The 16,377-nt window shown below is 31.8% G+C and overlaps 5 protein-coding genes and 1 long non-coding RNA gene across 6 annotated transcripts in view; 5 read left to right on the top strand and 1 right to left on the bottom strand.

The window, feature by feature from the left end:
- The window catches only part of LOC139773410 (uncharacterized), a 511,404-nt gene that overhangs the window by 164,782 nt on the left and 330,245 nt on the right, over nt 1–16,377 (bottom strand). The window lies entirely within an intron of this gene.
- Nucleotides 662–2,384, top strand: LOC139773414 (uncharacterized). The gene is made up of 3 exons (XM_071707847.1): nt 662–1,723; nt 1,883–1,969; nt 2,045–2,384. The coding sequence occupies exons 1-3, from the start codon at nt 662–664 to the stop codon at nt 2,126–2,128; spliced, it is 1,233 nt and encodes a 410-aa protein (XP_071563948.1). The 3' UTR covers nt 2,129–2,384.
- LOC139773412 (uncharacterized) lies at nt 3,829–5,632 on the top strand. Its single transcript, XM_071707846.1, has 3 exons — nt 3,829–5,185; nt 5,352–5,438; nt 5,517–5,632. Exons 1-3 carry the CDS (start codon nt 4,121–4,123, stop codon nt 5,610–5,612), a joined length of 1,248 nt encoding a protein of 415 aa, XP_071563947.1. The 5' UTR covers nt 3,829–4,120; the 3' UTR covers nt 5,613–5,632.
- On the top strand, nt 7,116–7,903 carry LOC139773413 (uncharacterized). Its single transcript, XR_011718343.1, has 3 exons — nt 7,116–7,436; nt 7,571–7,657; nt 7,726–7,903. It is a non-coding gene; the product is annotated as an uncharacterized lncRNA (long non-coding RNA).
- LOC139773427 (uncharacterized) lies at nt 10,537–12,010 on the top strand. The gene is made up of 3 exons (XM_071707861.1): nt 10,537–11,601; nt 11,766–11,852; nt 11,936–12,010. The coding sequence occupies exons 1-3, from the start codon at nt 10,537–10,539 to the stop codon at nt 12,008–12,010; spliced, it is 1,227 nt and encodes a 408-aa protein (XP_071563962.1).
- LOC139773420 (uncharacterized) lies at nt 13,663–15,016 on the top strand. The gene is made up of 2 exons (XM_071707852.1): nt 13,663–14,724; nt 14,897–15,016. Exons 1-2 carry the CDS (start codon nt 13,663–13,665, stop codon nt 15,014–15,016), a joined length of 1,182 nt encoding a protein of 393 aa, XP_071563953.1.

The following is a 16,377-nucleotide window of genomic DNA, read 5'->3' as shown; positions in this document are numbered from 1 at the left end:
AAAAAGAAATAGGAGTATAAAAAGCTTTTAATTTAATTAATTAAAACATTATATAGCATGTATATTCACAAAATATCAGAAAAGAGTAGAAAAAGTAGGTGCAATGCTAAAAATCATAGCAAATTGGAAAAACCTTACCCTGAGTCCAACAGCAACATTTATATAAAATAAAAGTTTACCTTTTTGTTCTTGAATTTATATCAGCACGAGATGTATCTGCCATAACTTTCTATTCACCTACATATAAATATAATGGAAAATTATGAAATATCTTGATAATGTTCGTTCGTTTTGTACAAGTTCTAGATGCGCAAGATTATGAATTATGTAACATAGTAATTATACATCATTAACTTATGCCTGCTTAGGAGGTGATAAGCAAAAGACCGTAGTCAGGTACATTATAACATAAGAATTCCTAAGTTCTGTTTTGCAATATAACGCAATAACTGTTAGTAGTTTTAAAATTAAACTCGTCAGGTGCAGATGGACTGCGAGACATTTATTTCAGTTCATTTATTAGCCGTGAGAACACAGCAGAAAGTTACTCAGAAAAGAAATTCTTGTAAACACGTTGATGAAAAGTGCACTGATAACATAATTAATATTTCTTATTAGTCTATGGGTTAGATTATCGTTCTCCCATAACAATTCGGTGGACATGTTCAATTCATCATCGATGTTCCAAGGATTCAAAGGAAAAAGAAAAGGAAAAATATGGCAGCTATTCCGCGCTACGGATTTTGTGTCGTTGATGTATCCTTGCTTCTCGTTTTGTCGTATTCTGGGAATATTTCCATACAAGATCAACGCTACGACTATCAAGACTTGCAAACCACGCTATATTCTATCGACAATTATTATCTGCGTTTTTTGCATTCTTGAATTAATAAATCTCTATGACTTCAATATTTCTAAAAATTATGTAACTGAAAGCGTCGGGACACCCGAGTTAATTGATTTTAATTCCACCCACACTGTAGGTGGTTTCATCGTAGTCACCACGTTCATTTTAAGTAGATTACGAATACGTTTTCTTAAAACCATACTGGAGGTCTCTTTGAAATTACCTCCGAAATCATATCAGAATTTATCTAGACTGATCCATGCCAAGGACATTATTGGATTCCTTTTTATAGTCGTACAAATACCGATATATTTCAGCTTGGAGCTTAGTGTCTTGCGCAAGTCTCTTCTACTATACATCGTTTTGTTTGAGTTACAAATGAATATGCTATATATGAATTGTGTTTGCATATTAAAAGCTTGTTTCAAGCAAATTAACGACAATTTGGTGAATCTGCAAGACCTCGTGACGAATGATGAGCCATATCTCTTGAGCGGCACCTATCACGAGCAAAGAATTCCATTTCTACTGATGGAGATTATAGCTTTGAAAAAGCAGCATCTGGCAATCAGCGACGCAGTACGGATGCTAAAAATGATCTTTAGTTTGCAACTTCTTTCTACGATACTTATGGCTTTCATTCAAATCACTATCAAACTGTACTATTACTTAATGAAAATACATGGGGCTGAGCCTATAAGCAATGAAGAAAAACATATGTATTACGAAGCCTGTATTAGAACTGCGACATATTACTCTATAAAATTGGGGTTGATAGTGTGGGCCTGCGAAACCGGCAAGAATCAAGCCATGGAAATTATCAGCACCGTTCACGACGTGTTCAATAGTGCCAGCAATAAGCAAATAAAATACGAGGTAGATTTTTAAAAAATTATAACCTTAGTGTTATGTTTTATATATCTTTCTAATTATGTGCCGGCATATGCCAATGCAATATTTAATATTGTAATTTACCAAATTTATAATTACATCTTTCAATTCTATATTTAACAATTCTATGATCTGATGTTGCAGATGCGGCTTTTTTCCTTGCAATTATCGCATTGTGAAAATACATTCTCCGCAAAGGGACTTACTGTGGACGCTACGCTCCTCACTGCGGTGAGCGATCACTCATTTGCTTTCATTAATAAATGTAAGTATGTTTAGCTTTATTTTATGAAATTGTTTTTTTAGATGGTAGGTGGGATTACCACTTATGTATTGATCTTGATACAATTCCTGTTTATGTCGAGTTCTTGCGGTGGAAAATCTGTATAACATATGATCTTGTTAACAGAGAGATGCATTGAAAAGATACTTTAAATGTACCTATTTTTATCATTGTAAGTAGAATATCGTTGCAAGCGGAGTATATCATGGTGCTTTATGCTTATAGAGATATTTTCATACATCGACCCCCTAGAAGAATACAGTCACAAACTCAAATATTTACAATTTTCATTGATGTTATATTGATGGCGATATTAATACGATAATTCAGTGATAAATGTAATCTTGCGAATTTGAAATTATATCTCAACACTCTGCGTTGCAAGCTGAAAGACGTATAATTTTTTAACATTTTTTCCGTTGTCATTATACAATGCCTTTTTCCTCATGTTTAACAAGTATCCCACAGAATTGTACTTTTTTATTACTTTATTATTTATGAATCATAAAGTTTCTCTCATTTCTGAGACTTCTGTGTGTGCAGTGGATATATATATATATATATATATATATGTATATATAATTTTCTTGAATCAGGAGAATTGCAATTTTAACGTTTCCCAGCTTATATATGCAGAAAACAGTAAATAAATTTATGTTGGAGATGTTTGATTTAATTAGGTAATAATAAAATAAGTTCATAGAAATGTATGTAGAAATTTCTACTTTATGATGAATCAACATTATAGTTTCACAATAATAATAGAAATATTATATCTACATCTTGTTTGTTTCATCTAATTAAAAAGTGATTTATCTGCGAGAGCAGTCTCGAAAATAATGTTTATTCAATGCGGATACATACGGTTTATAGATAGATTGCGATTTAGCGTAATATTCTGATTTATAACTGAATAGAGAAGAAATAGGCATAAATGATTACGTGAAATACATTGTTAGTATTATTTACAGTCATTGTTAAAGAATTTAAGTTCAAAACTACGAACAATTGCTACCTTCGAGCAAGACAAGGCTAAAGGAATATTTTGTTTTGCAAGTAATGATGGTGCTTTTCGATGGACTGTGCTCTCGAGAGTCAATGTGTACAATAATGATGTGTAATTGTTGCGACCCATCAAATTCAGTATGCAAACATGAAACAGATAATATCGACTGCACGTGGATGAATAATTATCTAAGATATGGCAGTTTCCTTTCTTCGACTTTTTGCTTCAAAAATTTATATCTTATTGTATGTGTAGAATATTTGATATTTTTATGAGACAATGTTGAAATCAATATTTTGTGTTTTACCTCCATTCTAATTTTCATTATACCAATATCGACAGTTCTTAAGTTAATAATTTAATCTGCCTTAAGCATAGTTACTATCATAAGCATAATGTCTAATTTCAATAAAAGATAATGGAAAAGAAATACGAGTATAAGAAACTTTTAATTTAATTAATTAAAACATTATATGGCATGTATATTCACAAAATATCGGAAAATAGTAAAAAGTAGGTACATTGCTAATAATCATAGCCAATCGGAAAAAATCTTACCATTTGAGGCCAAAAGCAACATTTATGTAAAGTAAAAGTTTGCCTTTTTGTTCTTGAATTTATATCAGCACGAGATCTATCTACTATAACTTTATACTTACCTATATATGAATATAATGGAAAATTGTGAAATATCTTGATAATGTTCGTTCGTTTTGTACAAGTTCTAGATGCGCAAGATTATGAATTATGTGACACAGCAATTACGCATCATTAACTTATGCGTGCTTCGGAGATGATAAGCAAAAAGTCGTAGTTACATTCTGACATAAAAAATTCCTAAGTTCTGTTTTGCAACATGACACAATAATTGTTAGTTAGTTTTAAAATTAAACTCGTCAGGTGCAAATAGACTGGGAGAAATTTATTTCAGTTTATTTATTAGTTGTAGGAATACAGCAGAAAGTTATACACTTAGAAAAGGAATTCTTGTGAACACGTTGATATAAACTGCACTGATAACATAATTAATATTTTTTATATAGATTATAGTCTATGATTAAGATTATCGTTCTTCAATAACGATTCAGTGAACATGTTTAACACGTCATCGATGTTCCAAGGACTCAAAGGAAAAAGAAAAGGAAAAATATGGCAGCTATTCCGCGCTACGGATTTTGAATCGTTCATGTATCCCTGCTTCATGTTTTGCCGCATTCTGGGAATATTTCCATACAAGATCAACGCTTCGACCATCAAGACTTGCAAACCACGCTATATTCTTTCGACTATCATTATCGGCGTTTTTTGCACCCTCGAATTAATACATCTCTATGATATCAATTTCTCAACAACTATAAGGAGTTTAATTAAAAACATTGAGACAACCAAGATACTTCAACATAACTGTTTCTCCATTATTGGTGTTTTTATGGCAGTCACCGCATTCATTCTGAGTGGACCACGAATGCGTTTTCTTCAGACATTGTTGGAGCTCTCTTTGAAATTACCTTCGGAATCATATCAGAAATTATCTAGGTTGATCCATGCCAAGGACATTCTTGGATTCTTCTTTATAGTCGTGCAATTACTGATATATTTTACCGAGTTGTCCTATAGTACCTGGCGCCAGTTACTTATGATATACATAACTATGCTGGCGTTTCAGATGGATATGCTATATATGAATTGTGTTTGCGTATTAAAAGCTTGTTTCAAGCAAATTAACGACAATCTGGTGAATCTGCGAAAAGTCGTGACGAATGGTGAGCCATATCTCTTGAGCGGCACCTATCACGAGCAAAGAATTCCATTTCTACTAATGGAGATTATAGCTTTAAAAAAGCAGCATCTGGCAATCAGCAACGCAGTACATATGCTAAAAATAGTCTTCAGTTTGCATCTTCTTTCCACGATACTTATGACTTTCACTGGAATCACCTTCGACCTGTACTATTATTTAATGAAACTACATGTAGGTGTGAGCAAAGAAGAAATACAGATATATTACAACGCATGTATTATGGCTGTATCATATTACTCTATAAAATTGGTGTTGATAGTGTGGGCCTGTGAAACCGGCAAGAATCAAGCCATGAAAATCAACAGCACTGTTCACGACGTGTTCAACCGCACCAGCAATAAGCAAATAAAATATGAGGTAGATTTTTAAAAAATTATAACTTTAGTGGCATATTATATATAAATCTTCCTATTTATGCGTCGCATATACTAATGCAATTTTTAATATAATAATTTTCCAAATTTATAATTACATCTTTAATCCTATTTAACAATTATTTGATCCGCCTCATCTGACGTTGCAGATGCGACTATTTTCCTTGCAATTATTGCATTGTGAAAATACATTCTCCGCAAAGGGGCTTACTGTGGATGCCACGCTCCTTACTGAGGTGAGCAATCACTCAATTGCTTTCATTAAATAAATGTAGATATATTTAGCTTTATTTTATATGATGTTGTTCTTTTAGATGGTAGGTGGCATTACCACTTATGTATTGATCTTGATGCAATTCCTGTTCATGTCGAGTTCTTGCGGTGGAGAATCTTTAAAGGATACGTTCTAGTTAACAAAAAGATGCATTTAATCGAACACACATGACCGAACATAGAAAAGATATTTTTAATATTTTTTTTATATCCTTGTAAGTAGGATATCATTGTGAGAAGAGTCTCTCGTGGTGCTTTATTATAGTTATTGAGAAACTTGCATATACTTATGTAATACATATACACCGAGAAAAACTTTTATCACATATGTGTTAATAACCAGTTGTAAAGGGATACGTTTTGTTTATTTAAGTGCACAGTCAAACTATATACGTAATAAATGCATAATTGAGCATTCTATTTGGATAATCGATCGAACATTCTGTTTGAATAAAAATATAGAGTTTAAAAATGATTAGTCTTTATTAATGGAACCTTGAGACAGTTCTTGATCCATGTGGATAATATGCAGTGTATGTCTTATGCTTCGTGTATGTACGAATGATTCATATTGGTTAAGCAATTACACATTATTTTTTTATGTTTACGTTCCAATGATGACAAGTGTCGATCGAAGAGCGCCATGGTTACTTCACGACTAACAAGTGACCTATTGAGTCCTCAAAACTTGACGCTCTTGGCAGTTTTAAATTCAAATTCGGTATGCATAGATCGACAATGAAGAGTACATATCGGTATATATATTTGTTGTAAAAAGAAAAACTCTAAAGCCATACCAAGAATGAAGCTCTCTCAATCATGATCTGTTTGATAATAAAGTGCATTTATGTAGTAATTAATAATTCTTAACAGGCTGCTCTTCAATGACTCTCCAATAATTATGTTCAGCCTGTCGAAAATACAAGGACGAGCCATTGCCAAAATGCAGAAAAGATGGCGATTGTTCTACGCCACGGATTTTGAATCGTTGATGTATCCATCCTTCACCATTTGCCACATTCTCGGAATATTTCCGTATAAGATCAACGCTTCGGTCTTCGAGGTTTCCAAATCACGTTACATTTTTTCGACCGTCGTCACCTGTGTCTGCTTTATTTGCTTAATGTACCTACAATCTCTATATAATCAACATTCATGGAAGCACAAAGGGCAGTGGCGTACCCAGGGCTCTTGAGCGTAACTGCTTTTACATATTCGATGGTTTTATAGCGGTTGTCACGTACATTTTGAGTGGTCCACGAATGTGTTTGCTCCAAACCATAATAGAAATCTCTTGGAAATTGCCTCCGGAGTCATACCAAAAGCTATATCTAAACTAATCCACGCCAAGGACATCTTAGGTTCCTTCTTTCTACTTATGGAAATGCCGATGTATTTGAAGATAAATATCCATATTGCACGCAAAATTTTCATACTATACATTTATCTGCTGACATTTCACATGGATATGCTGTATATGAATTTAATTGTGTTTGTATACTTAAGACTTGCTTCGAGAGAATCAATAATAATCTGGAGCATATACGGGATCACATAATGGATGATAAATGGTTTCATCTCGGCTGAAAGTACTACAAACAAAGAAGTCCATTCTTGCTAATGAAACTAAAGGCCTTGAAAAAACAGCATCAGATGATTAGTAACTCAGTGCAGATGACAAATATGATTTTCAATTTGCAACTGCTCCCTACTATAATTCTAACTTTCATCGAAATCACATTTCAACTTTATTTTCGTATAGTGTATTGGCAAAAGGGCATATCCATGATCATGGTAGATGACGATATCTATAAAATGTTGTTGACAATGACCGTAACGTATTATTTTATAAAAATAATATTGATAGTGTGGGCCTGTGAGACCACCAAGAGGCTTTACAGATCGGCACCACTGTTCATGACGTGTTTAACAGCACCGGCGATAATGAAATCAAAAGCGAGGTGATAAAAATATAATTTAATTAGTACAGTTTTATAAATGTGTATTCTAATGCAATCTTTTATCTATTAAATTTATAGTCTAAATTTATATCTTCAAATTCTGTTATTAATTAGTTTACGATTTGACATTGCAGTTGCAATTGTTTTCCTTGCAAATTTTGCATCGCAAAAATATGTTCTCTGCAAAAGGTCTCACTTTGGATGCAAGTCTTCTCACTGCGGTAAGTTATCGATTACATGCTTAAATGTATTAGAAGAGATTCATTCATCTTCTTGATTTTCTTTTTAGATGGTGGGTAACATCAGCACATATTTATTAATCGTGATTCAATTTTTAAACATGCCACATTTTTGCGCTAGAGAAATCGCCACAAATGTTACAGAAATAATTCGATGAAATAAAAGGATATATAATGGAACGAGTAAATATCTATTTTAGTAGTAAAAATATTATCTCTTTTATTAGAATATTTTAGTGGAGCATGACCGCGCAAAATTAATAATATTATTGTAATGTTTTATATATATGTTTTATATGTATACATACATATATACATACATACATACTTACACATAAGCTAGTACATTTACACGGTTACATATACGCGGTGTATATATACCGAGACACACTTTATATCTATTACTCGTATGTCAACATCTTGTTGCAAACTAACACGTTTTACTTGTTTAAATGTAACGCATAAGGTGTAATAGCTATACGAAAATTTTTGTTTATTAGTATAATTGAATTCATCATTATTTGAATATCATAATTTTAATATCTCCTTCACTGTTCTAATGTTAAATTAAACCAATGTAAATATCAATAAGTTAATAAATTAAGATTTCTAATGGACATGAGAATAAGAATGTAAGCGCATATTTAAAGTCAATTAATTTATTTAATATAATTAAAAATATCTTAAATAGTTTCTTACTCAAGTATCTGCTATTTATCAACAATAGTTGCATTTATCAACAATAAATTTATGAAATTTTGTTAAGATTTCCGTTTGATCCGTACATTATTACAATAATCAAATTTATTCTTTCATTATCCTAACTCTTTCTGTCATTATTAAAATGCAAAAATTGACTTTTTTAGATTAATTTGTGACATACAGATCATAACAATGTTAACAATTCCATCATTCGAAGTAAAATATTGACTAATTTTGATCGATAAGATAATACCGTTGTCCTTCTATTATAGCTGGGCTCACTTCACAATATTATGTTTGTTACTCAAACGCTCCTCGTAACAATATGAATGTTTCTCAAAAACGTACATAGCGTAATTTAATGACGAATAGTAAAGGAGAGGGCTAAGAATAATTTAGATATTTTTGTACAATTATACACACAATACGCACAATAAATTTGTATACAATAATATATACAAATTACGTTCGACACAGATATTAAGAAAATAAATAGTGTGCGAGTAATTTTTTTCGTCCGGTGCGAATTTATTTATTATCATTGTTTTTATAGAATAAAGAATTCGTAATTTTATTCTGGATTTTGTATCAATACTTATATATTGTTAAATATCTAATCTAATAATAAATTGCCTTCTTATTAGATCCAATTATTATATCCAATAGAATAAAAAATATAAGGTGAATCCTGTATGCGAGATATAAATGATTAATACGTAGTAGTAATGTTGCTAACAATCTATTAAAAACGAAATTACAGAGTAAGCAACATATACTTAATTAATAAAAACAAATAATCAATTATTTACTGCAGCCAGAAATGACGCATTCACATGAAAAAAAATATTTTTGTGTTGCAATATTTGCAAAAAGAACAGCTGCAACTGCAACGTTAAAACATCATAAAGTTAAATATAGGTATACAAACAAATCGCATCAATATTTAAAAATGTTCATAAAAATGTACAAATTAAATTGCATTACAATGCATTACCTCGTCTTTCACATTTTCATCGCTAATGCTATTAAACACGGCGCAAACGGTTGGCCGATTTCAAGAGCTTGACTCTTACCGGTCTCACAGGCCCAAATAATCGAAAACATTTTTAAAAACTGATATATTAAGAGCGCTAAGAAATATGAGTACCAAAGATCTTCTTGTAACTCATTTGCGAATCCTGGCCACATCAATGCGTAAAAATACAGGCTAAAAGTAATATCGCAGAAAGTTACGATTATGGAAGCGAGAAGTTGCAAACTGAAGACTAAGTTCAACATCTGCACCGTATCGCTAATCATCAGATGCTGCTTTTTCAGAGCTTCGAGTTTCATCACTGGAATAGAATATCCTGCTTAGATCCGGTTAAATAAATGTGGCACGAGTTCCCGAATATTTGTAAGATTGTCGTTGATTCTGTTGAAACAAGCTTTTAATATAGAAGCATAGTTAACGATCAGAGCTAATGAACATAGCAGATCGGAAAAAAATCTTACCATAAACCCAACAGCAACATTAAATATGTAAGATGCAATTACTTAATTGCTTTATTGAGTGGTATTATTTTTTGCAGTTATATTATATGTAAGAAACAATTTCTTATGTAAAAATTTATAAAATGCATTTATATATTGAACAAAAAAAACTTTGTTTTATTTAAATTAAAAACTTGCCTTTTTTGTTCTTGAATTTACATGGCACGATATATATTTACTATAACTCTCTCTATTTACCTATATATGAATCTAATGGAAAATTGTGAAATATCTTGATAACGTTCACTCGCTTTGTACATGTTTCAGATGCGCAAGGTTATGAATTATATGACTAGGAAATTATATATCATTATTTTAGTACTTCGATGAAAGTTATATATCAAAAATTATATAACATTATCTGCGTGTTTCGTAATAAGCAAAAAACCATAACTTACAATTTCCTGAGTCCTGTTTTGCAACACGACGCAATAATTGTTAGTAGTTTTTAAATTGAACTCGTCCGGTGTAGATAGACTGCGAGTCTATGTCAGTTTACGTATTAGCAGTGTGAATAGCAAAAATCTAAATTTAGAGAAGATATTCTTGTAAACACGTTGATGCCACAATTCATCGACAGTATAATTAATATCTCTCAGATTATCACCCTAAACGTTTCGGCGAACATGTTCAATTTGTCATCGATGTTCCAAGGACTCAAAGGAAAAAGACAAGGAAAAATATGGCAGTTATTCCGCGCTACGGATTATGAATCGTTGATGTATCCTTGCTTCACGTTTTGCCGCATTCTGGGAATATTTCCATACAAGATCAACGCTTCGACCATCAAGGCTTCCAAACAATGCTATATTCTATCGACCATTATTATCTGCGTTTTTTGCATGATCGAATTAAAAATTCTCTATGACATCAATACTTATAACAATATTGCATTCAAAAACATTGGTACACCCAAATTAATTGAACGTAACTTTTTCTACATTAACAGTGGTTTTACAGTAGTCACCACATTCATTTTGAGTGGACCACGAATGCGTTTTCTTCAGACCTTACTGAAGGTCTCCTTGAAATTACCCCCGAAATCATATCAGAATTTATCTAAACTGATCCATACCAAGGACATTCTTGGATTCCTCTTTGTATCAGTTCAATGGTCGATATTAATGTACAACATGCAGTTTAGTATCGTCCGCAAGATTTATATACTATACATTTACTTGCTGATGCTTCAGATGGATATGCTATATATAAATTGTGTTTGCATATTAAAAGCTTGTTTCAAGCAAATCAACGACAATCTGGCGAATCTGCGAGAATTGGACACGAAAGGCGAGCCATATCTTTTGAACGGCACCTATCACGAGCAAAAAATTCCATTTCTACTGATGGAGATTATAGCTTTGAAAAAGCAGCATCTGGCAATCAGCGAGACAGTACAGAAGCTAAAAATGGCCTTCACTTTGCAACTTCTTTCTACGATAGTTATGATTTTCACTCAAAACACTTTCAATCTGTACATTTACTTAATGCAAATAAAAGGGGATGCGTCTATGAGCAATCAGGAAAGACAGATTTATGACATTACTTTTGTTACACTTGTAACATATTTTTCTACAAAATTAATGTTGATAGTATGGGCTTGTGAGACCGGCAAGAATCAAGCCATGGAGATCAACAGCACCGTTTACGACGTGTTCAACAGCACCAACAATCAGCAAATAAAATACGAGGTAAATAAAAAGTATTTACCAACTTTAATGACATATTTTATATATCTTTCTAATTGTAATGTGTCGCGTACGCTAATGCGATTTTTAATATAGTATAATTAATAATTATTAATTATACATCTTTCAATTCTATATTTAACAATTTCTTTTATCTAACGTTGTAGTTGCAGCTATTTTCTTTGCAATTATCGCATTGTGAAAATACATTCTCCGCAAAGGGGCTTACCGTGGACGCTACGCTCCTCACTAAGGTGAGTGATCAATCATATGTTTTTATGAATTAAATGTAGGTATGTTTGGCTATGTTTATAGTTTTGTGGTATTGTTGTTTTAGATGGTAGGTGGCATTACCACGTACATAGTAATTTTGATACAATTTATGTTTCTGTCGAATTCTTGCGATGGATAATCTGTAATAGATGTAATCTAGTCAACAAAGAGATATATATGATCGAACATAGAATAGATATTTTAAATATACTTATTTTTATTAATGTAAGCAGAATATCATTGTGAGTAGAGTCTCCAGTGGTGAGATATTGCGTTATACACACATATGTATAGACAAATTTCAAAATCTTATATCACATACGTGTTAATAATCAGTTGCAAACGGATGATATGTTTTATTTATTTAAGTATACATTGTAGTCGGACAATATATCTAATATATTCACTTCTGAGAAACGACACTTTCGCAGTAATTAAAAACATTGGTTTTTCTAGCCACAAGCTAAATAGAAATTGACTTGCTAGGTCAGGGAACTTGCAAGAAAGGAATATATCTTACTAACAATAGGTCATAATCAAAACAACAGATATAATGCTTATTAGTTTCATCATAATATTCTGATTTATAACGGAATAGAAAAGAAATAAGCATAATGATGGCGTCAGCTACATTGCTAGTCATATTTACACTCATTGTCAGAGAATTTAAGTTCAGAACTGCAAACAATTGCTGCCTTGAGCGAGACAAAGCTAAAGGAATATTTTGTTATGCGTCAAGTAACCATGGTGCTTTTCGATATACAACTGTACCTTCGGGATATAACATGCAAAATAATGATGTGTAATTGTTGCGACCTATTAAATTAAGTATGCAAACATGAAACTGATAATATCGACTGCACAATATCCATGTGGATGAGTAAAATTCTCTTAGATAATGATAATAAATTTCTTCTCCTTCGAGAGGAACTTTTACTCCAAAAATCCATGTTCTTATTGTATGTATAGAATATTCGATTTTTATGATACGATGTTGATATCTATTTTTTGTGTTTTATCTCCATCCTAATTTTCATTATACCAATATCGACAGTCCTTAAATTAATATATATATAATTTAATCTGCTTTAAGCATAATTATATATCTAATTTAAATAAAAGAAAGTGGAAAAGAAATACGAGTATAAAAAATTTTTAATGTAATTAATTAAAACATTACATTGCATGTATATTCACAAAATGCCAGAAAGCAGTAGGAAGTAGGTGCATAGCTAATAATCACAGCAAATCAAAAAAAATCTTACCATGAGTCCAGCAGCAACATTTATGTAAAATAAAAGTTTGCCTTTTTGTTCTTGAATTTATATCAGCACGAGATCTATCTGCTATACTTTCTATTTACCTATATATGAATCTAATGGAAAATTGTGAAATATCTTGATAACGTTCACTCGCTTTGTACATGTTTCAGATGCGCAAGGTTATGAATTATATGACTAGGAAATTGTATATCATTATTTTAGTACTTCGATGGAAGTTATATATAAAAAATTATATAACATTATCTGCGTGCTTCGTAATAAGCAAAAAACCATAACTTACAATTTCCTGAGTCCTGTTTTGCAACACGACGCAATAATTGTTAGTAGTTTTAAAATTGAACTCGTCCGGTGTAGATAGACTGCGAGTCTATGTCAGTTTACGCATTAGCAGTGTGAATAGCAGAAATCAACATTTAGAAAAGATATTCTTGTAAACACGTTGATGCCACGATTCATCGACAGCATAATTAATATCTCTCAGATTATCACCCTAAACGTTTCGACGAACATGTTCAATTTGTCATCGATGTTCCAAGGACCGAAAGGAAAAAAGCAAGGAAAAATATGGCAGTTATTCCGCGCTACGGATTTTGAATCGTTAATGTATCCTTGCATTACGTCTTGCCGCATTCTGGGAATATTTCCATACAAGATCAACGCTTCGACCATCAAGGCTTCCAAACAATGCTATATTCTATCGACCATTATTATCTGCGTTTTTTGCACGATCCAATTAAAAATTCTCTATTTCATCAATACTTATAACAACATTACATTCAAAAACATTGGTACACCAAGGGTAATTGAACGTAACTTTTTCTACATTAACAGTGGTTTTACAGTAGTCACCACATTCATTTTGAGTGGACCACGAATGCGTTTTCTTCAGACCTTACTGAAGATCTCCTTGAAATTACCCCCGAAATCCTATCAGAATTTATCTAAACTAATCCATGCCAAGGACATTATTGGATTTCTCTTTATACCAGTTCTTTTGATAATAATATACAACTTGCAGTATAATATCGTCTGCAAGATTTATGATCTATACATTTACTGGCTGATGCTTCAGATGGATATGCTATATATAAATTGTGTTTGCATATTAAGAGCTTGTTTCAAGCAAATCAACGACAATCTGGCGAATCTGCGAGAATTGGACACGAAGGGCGAGCCATATCTTTTGAACGGCACCTATCATGAACAAAGAATTCCATTCCTACTGATGAAAATCATAGCTTTGAAGAAGCAGCATTTGGCAATCAGCGAGACAGTACAAAAGCTAAAAATGGTCTTCACTTTGCAACTTCTTTCAACGATAGTTATGACTTTCACTCAAATCACCTTCTATCTGTACATGTACTTAATGCATATAAAAGGGGATGCGTCTATGAGCAATCAGGAACGACAGTTTTATGACATTTCAGTTGTTACAGTTGTAACATATTTTTCTACAAAATTAATGTTGATAGTATGGGCTTGTGAGTCCGGCAAGAATCAAGCGTTGGAGATCAACAGCACCGTTTACGACGTGTTCAACAGCACCAGCAATCAGCAAATAAAATACGAGGTAAATAAAAAGTATTTACCAACTTTAATGAGATATTTTATATATCTTTCTAATTATAATGTGTCGCGTACGCTAATGCGATTTTTAATATAGTAATTTTAAAAATAGTAAAATTAATAATTATATATCTTTCAATCCTATATTTAACAATTTTCTTTATCTAACGTTGTAGATGCAGCTGTTTTCTTTACAATTATCGCATTGTGAAAATACATTCTCTGCAAAGGGGCTTACCGTGGATGCTACGCTCCTCACTAAGGTGAGTGATCAATCATTTGCTTTCATTAAATAAGTGTAGATATGTTTAGTTATGTTTTATAGTATTGTTGTTTTAGATGGCAGGTAGCATTGCCACGTATTTAGTAATTTTGATACAATTTCTGTTCATGTCGAATTCTTGCGATGGATAATCTGTAATCTAGTCAACAAAGAGGTACATCATGGTTGAATGTAGAAAATATGTTTTAAATATACTTATTTTTATTAATGTAAGCATAATATAATTGTGAGTAGATTCTCCCGTGCTGAGATATTGCATTATAAACACATATGTATTGACAAATTTCAAAATCTTATATCACACGTGTTAATAATCAGTTGCAAACGGATATGTTTTATTTATTTAAGTGTACATGTAGTCAGACAATATATGTAATATATTCACTTCTGAGAAACGACACTTTCGTAGTAATTAAAAACATTGGTTTTTCTAGCCACAAGCTAAATAGAAATTGACTTGCTAGATCAGGGAACTTGCAAGAAAGGAATATATCTTACTAACAATAAGGCATAATCAAAACAACAGATATAATGCTTATTACCCAAGTAGGAAGCACATGTCATTTTAACGTCAATTGACGTCAATTGACGTCAAAATGACATGTGCTTCCTACCTGGGTAGTTTCATCATTATATTCTGATTTATAACTGAATAGAAAGGAAATAAGCATAAATGATTGCGTGAACTACATTGCTAGTCATATTTACACTCATTGTCAGAGAATTTAAGTTCAGAACTGCGAACAATTGCTGCCTTGAGCGAGACAATGCTAAAGGAATATTTTTTTATGCGTCAAGTAACCATGGTGCTTTTCGATATACAACTGTACCTTCGGGATATAACGTGCAAAATAATGATGTGTAATTGTTCCGACGTATCAAATTAAATATGCAAACATGAAACAGATAATATCGACTGCACATGGATGAGTAATTTTCTAAGATATGGCAGTTTCCTCTTCTTCGACTTTTTGCTTCAAAAATTTATATTTTTATTGCATATATAGAATGTTCGATATTTTTATGGCACAATGTTGAAATCTATTTTTTGTGTTTTACCTCCATTCTAATTTTTATTATATCAATATCGACAGTCCTTAAATTAATATATGTAATTTAATCTGCTTTAAGCATAATTACTATCATAAGCATAATATCTAATTTCAATAAAAGATAATGGAAAAGTAATACAAGTATAAAAAACTTTTAATGTAATTAATTAAAACATTACATTGCATGTATATTCACAAAATGCCAGAAAGCAGTAGGAAGTAGGTGCATAGCTAATAATCACAGCAAATCAAAAAAAATCTTACCATGAGTCCAGCAGCAACGTTTATGTAAAATAAAAGTTAGCCTTTTTGTTCTTGAATT

This window comes from Temnothorax nylanderi, unplaced genomic scaffold, assembly GCF_030848795.1.
Source record: "Temnothorax nylanderi isolate EJ_2023f unplaced genomic scaffold, tnyl_v1.0 TNYL_tig0061_pilon, whole genome shotgun sequence".
Taxonomy (NCBI): Eukaryota; Metazoa; Arthropoda; class Insecta; order Hymenoptera; family Formicidae; genus Temnothorax; species Temnothorax nylanderi.
This window is presented reverse-complemented; position numbering and strand designations above follow the sequence as displayed.

What these genes read in the sequence shown, in the direction of transcription:
- LOC139773414 (XM_071707847.1), top strand. Translation starts at nt 662, where the DNA reads ATGTTCAATTCATCATCGATGTTCCAAGGATTCAAAGGAAAAAGAAAA. An exon ending in ATAAGCAAATAAAATACGAG is followed by an intron (nt 1,724 to 1,882) that starts GTAGATTTTTAA and finishes CTGATGTTGCAG; the next exon opens with ATGCGGCTTTTTTCCTTGCA. An exon ending in ACGCTACGCTCCTCACTGCG is followed by an intron (nt 1,970 to 2,044) that starts GTGAGCGATCAC and finishes TTGTTTTTTTAG; the next exon opens with ATGGTAGGTGGGATTACCAC.
- LOC139773412 (XM_071707846.1), top strand. Translation starts at nt 4,121, where the DNA reads ATGTTTAACACGTCATCGATGTTCCAAGGACTCAAAGGAAAAAGAAAA. An exon ending in ATAAGCAAATAAAATATGAG is followed by an intron (nt 5,186 to 5,351) that starts GTAGATTTTTAA and finishes CTGACGTTGCAG; the next exon opens with ATGCGACTATTTTCCTTGCA. An exon ending in ATGCCACGCTCCTTACTGAG is followed by an intron (nt 5,439 to 5,516) that starts GTGAGCAATCAC and finishes TTGTTCTTTTAG; the next exon opens with ATGGTAGGTGGCATTACCAC.
- LOC139773427 (XM_071707861.1), top strand. Translation starts at nt 10,537, where the DNA reads ATGTTCAATTTGTCATCGATGTTCCAAGGACTCAAAGGAAAAAGACAA. An exon ending in ATCAGCAAATAAAATACGAG is followed by an intron (nt 11,602 to 11,765) that starts GTAAATAAAAAG and finishes CTAACGTTGTAG; the next exon opens with TTGCAGCTATTTTCTTTGCA. An exon ending in ACGCTACGCTCCTCACTAAG is followed by an intron (nt 11,853 to 11,935) that starts GTGAGTGATCAA and finishes TTGTTGTTTTAG; the next exon opens with ATGGTAGGTGGCATTACCAC.
- LOC139773420 (XM_071707852.1), top strand. Translation starts at nt 13,663, where the DNA reads ATGTTCAATTTGTCATCGATGTTCCAAGGACCGAAAGGAAAAAAGCAA. An exon ending in ATCAGCAAATAAAATACGAG is followed by an intron (nt 14,725 to 14,896) that starts GTAAATAAAAAG and finishes CTAACGTTGTAG; the next exon opens with ATGCAGCTGTTTTCTTTACA.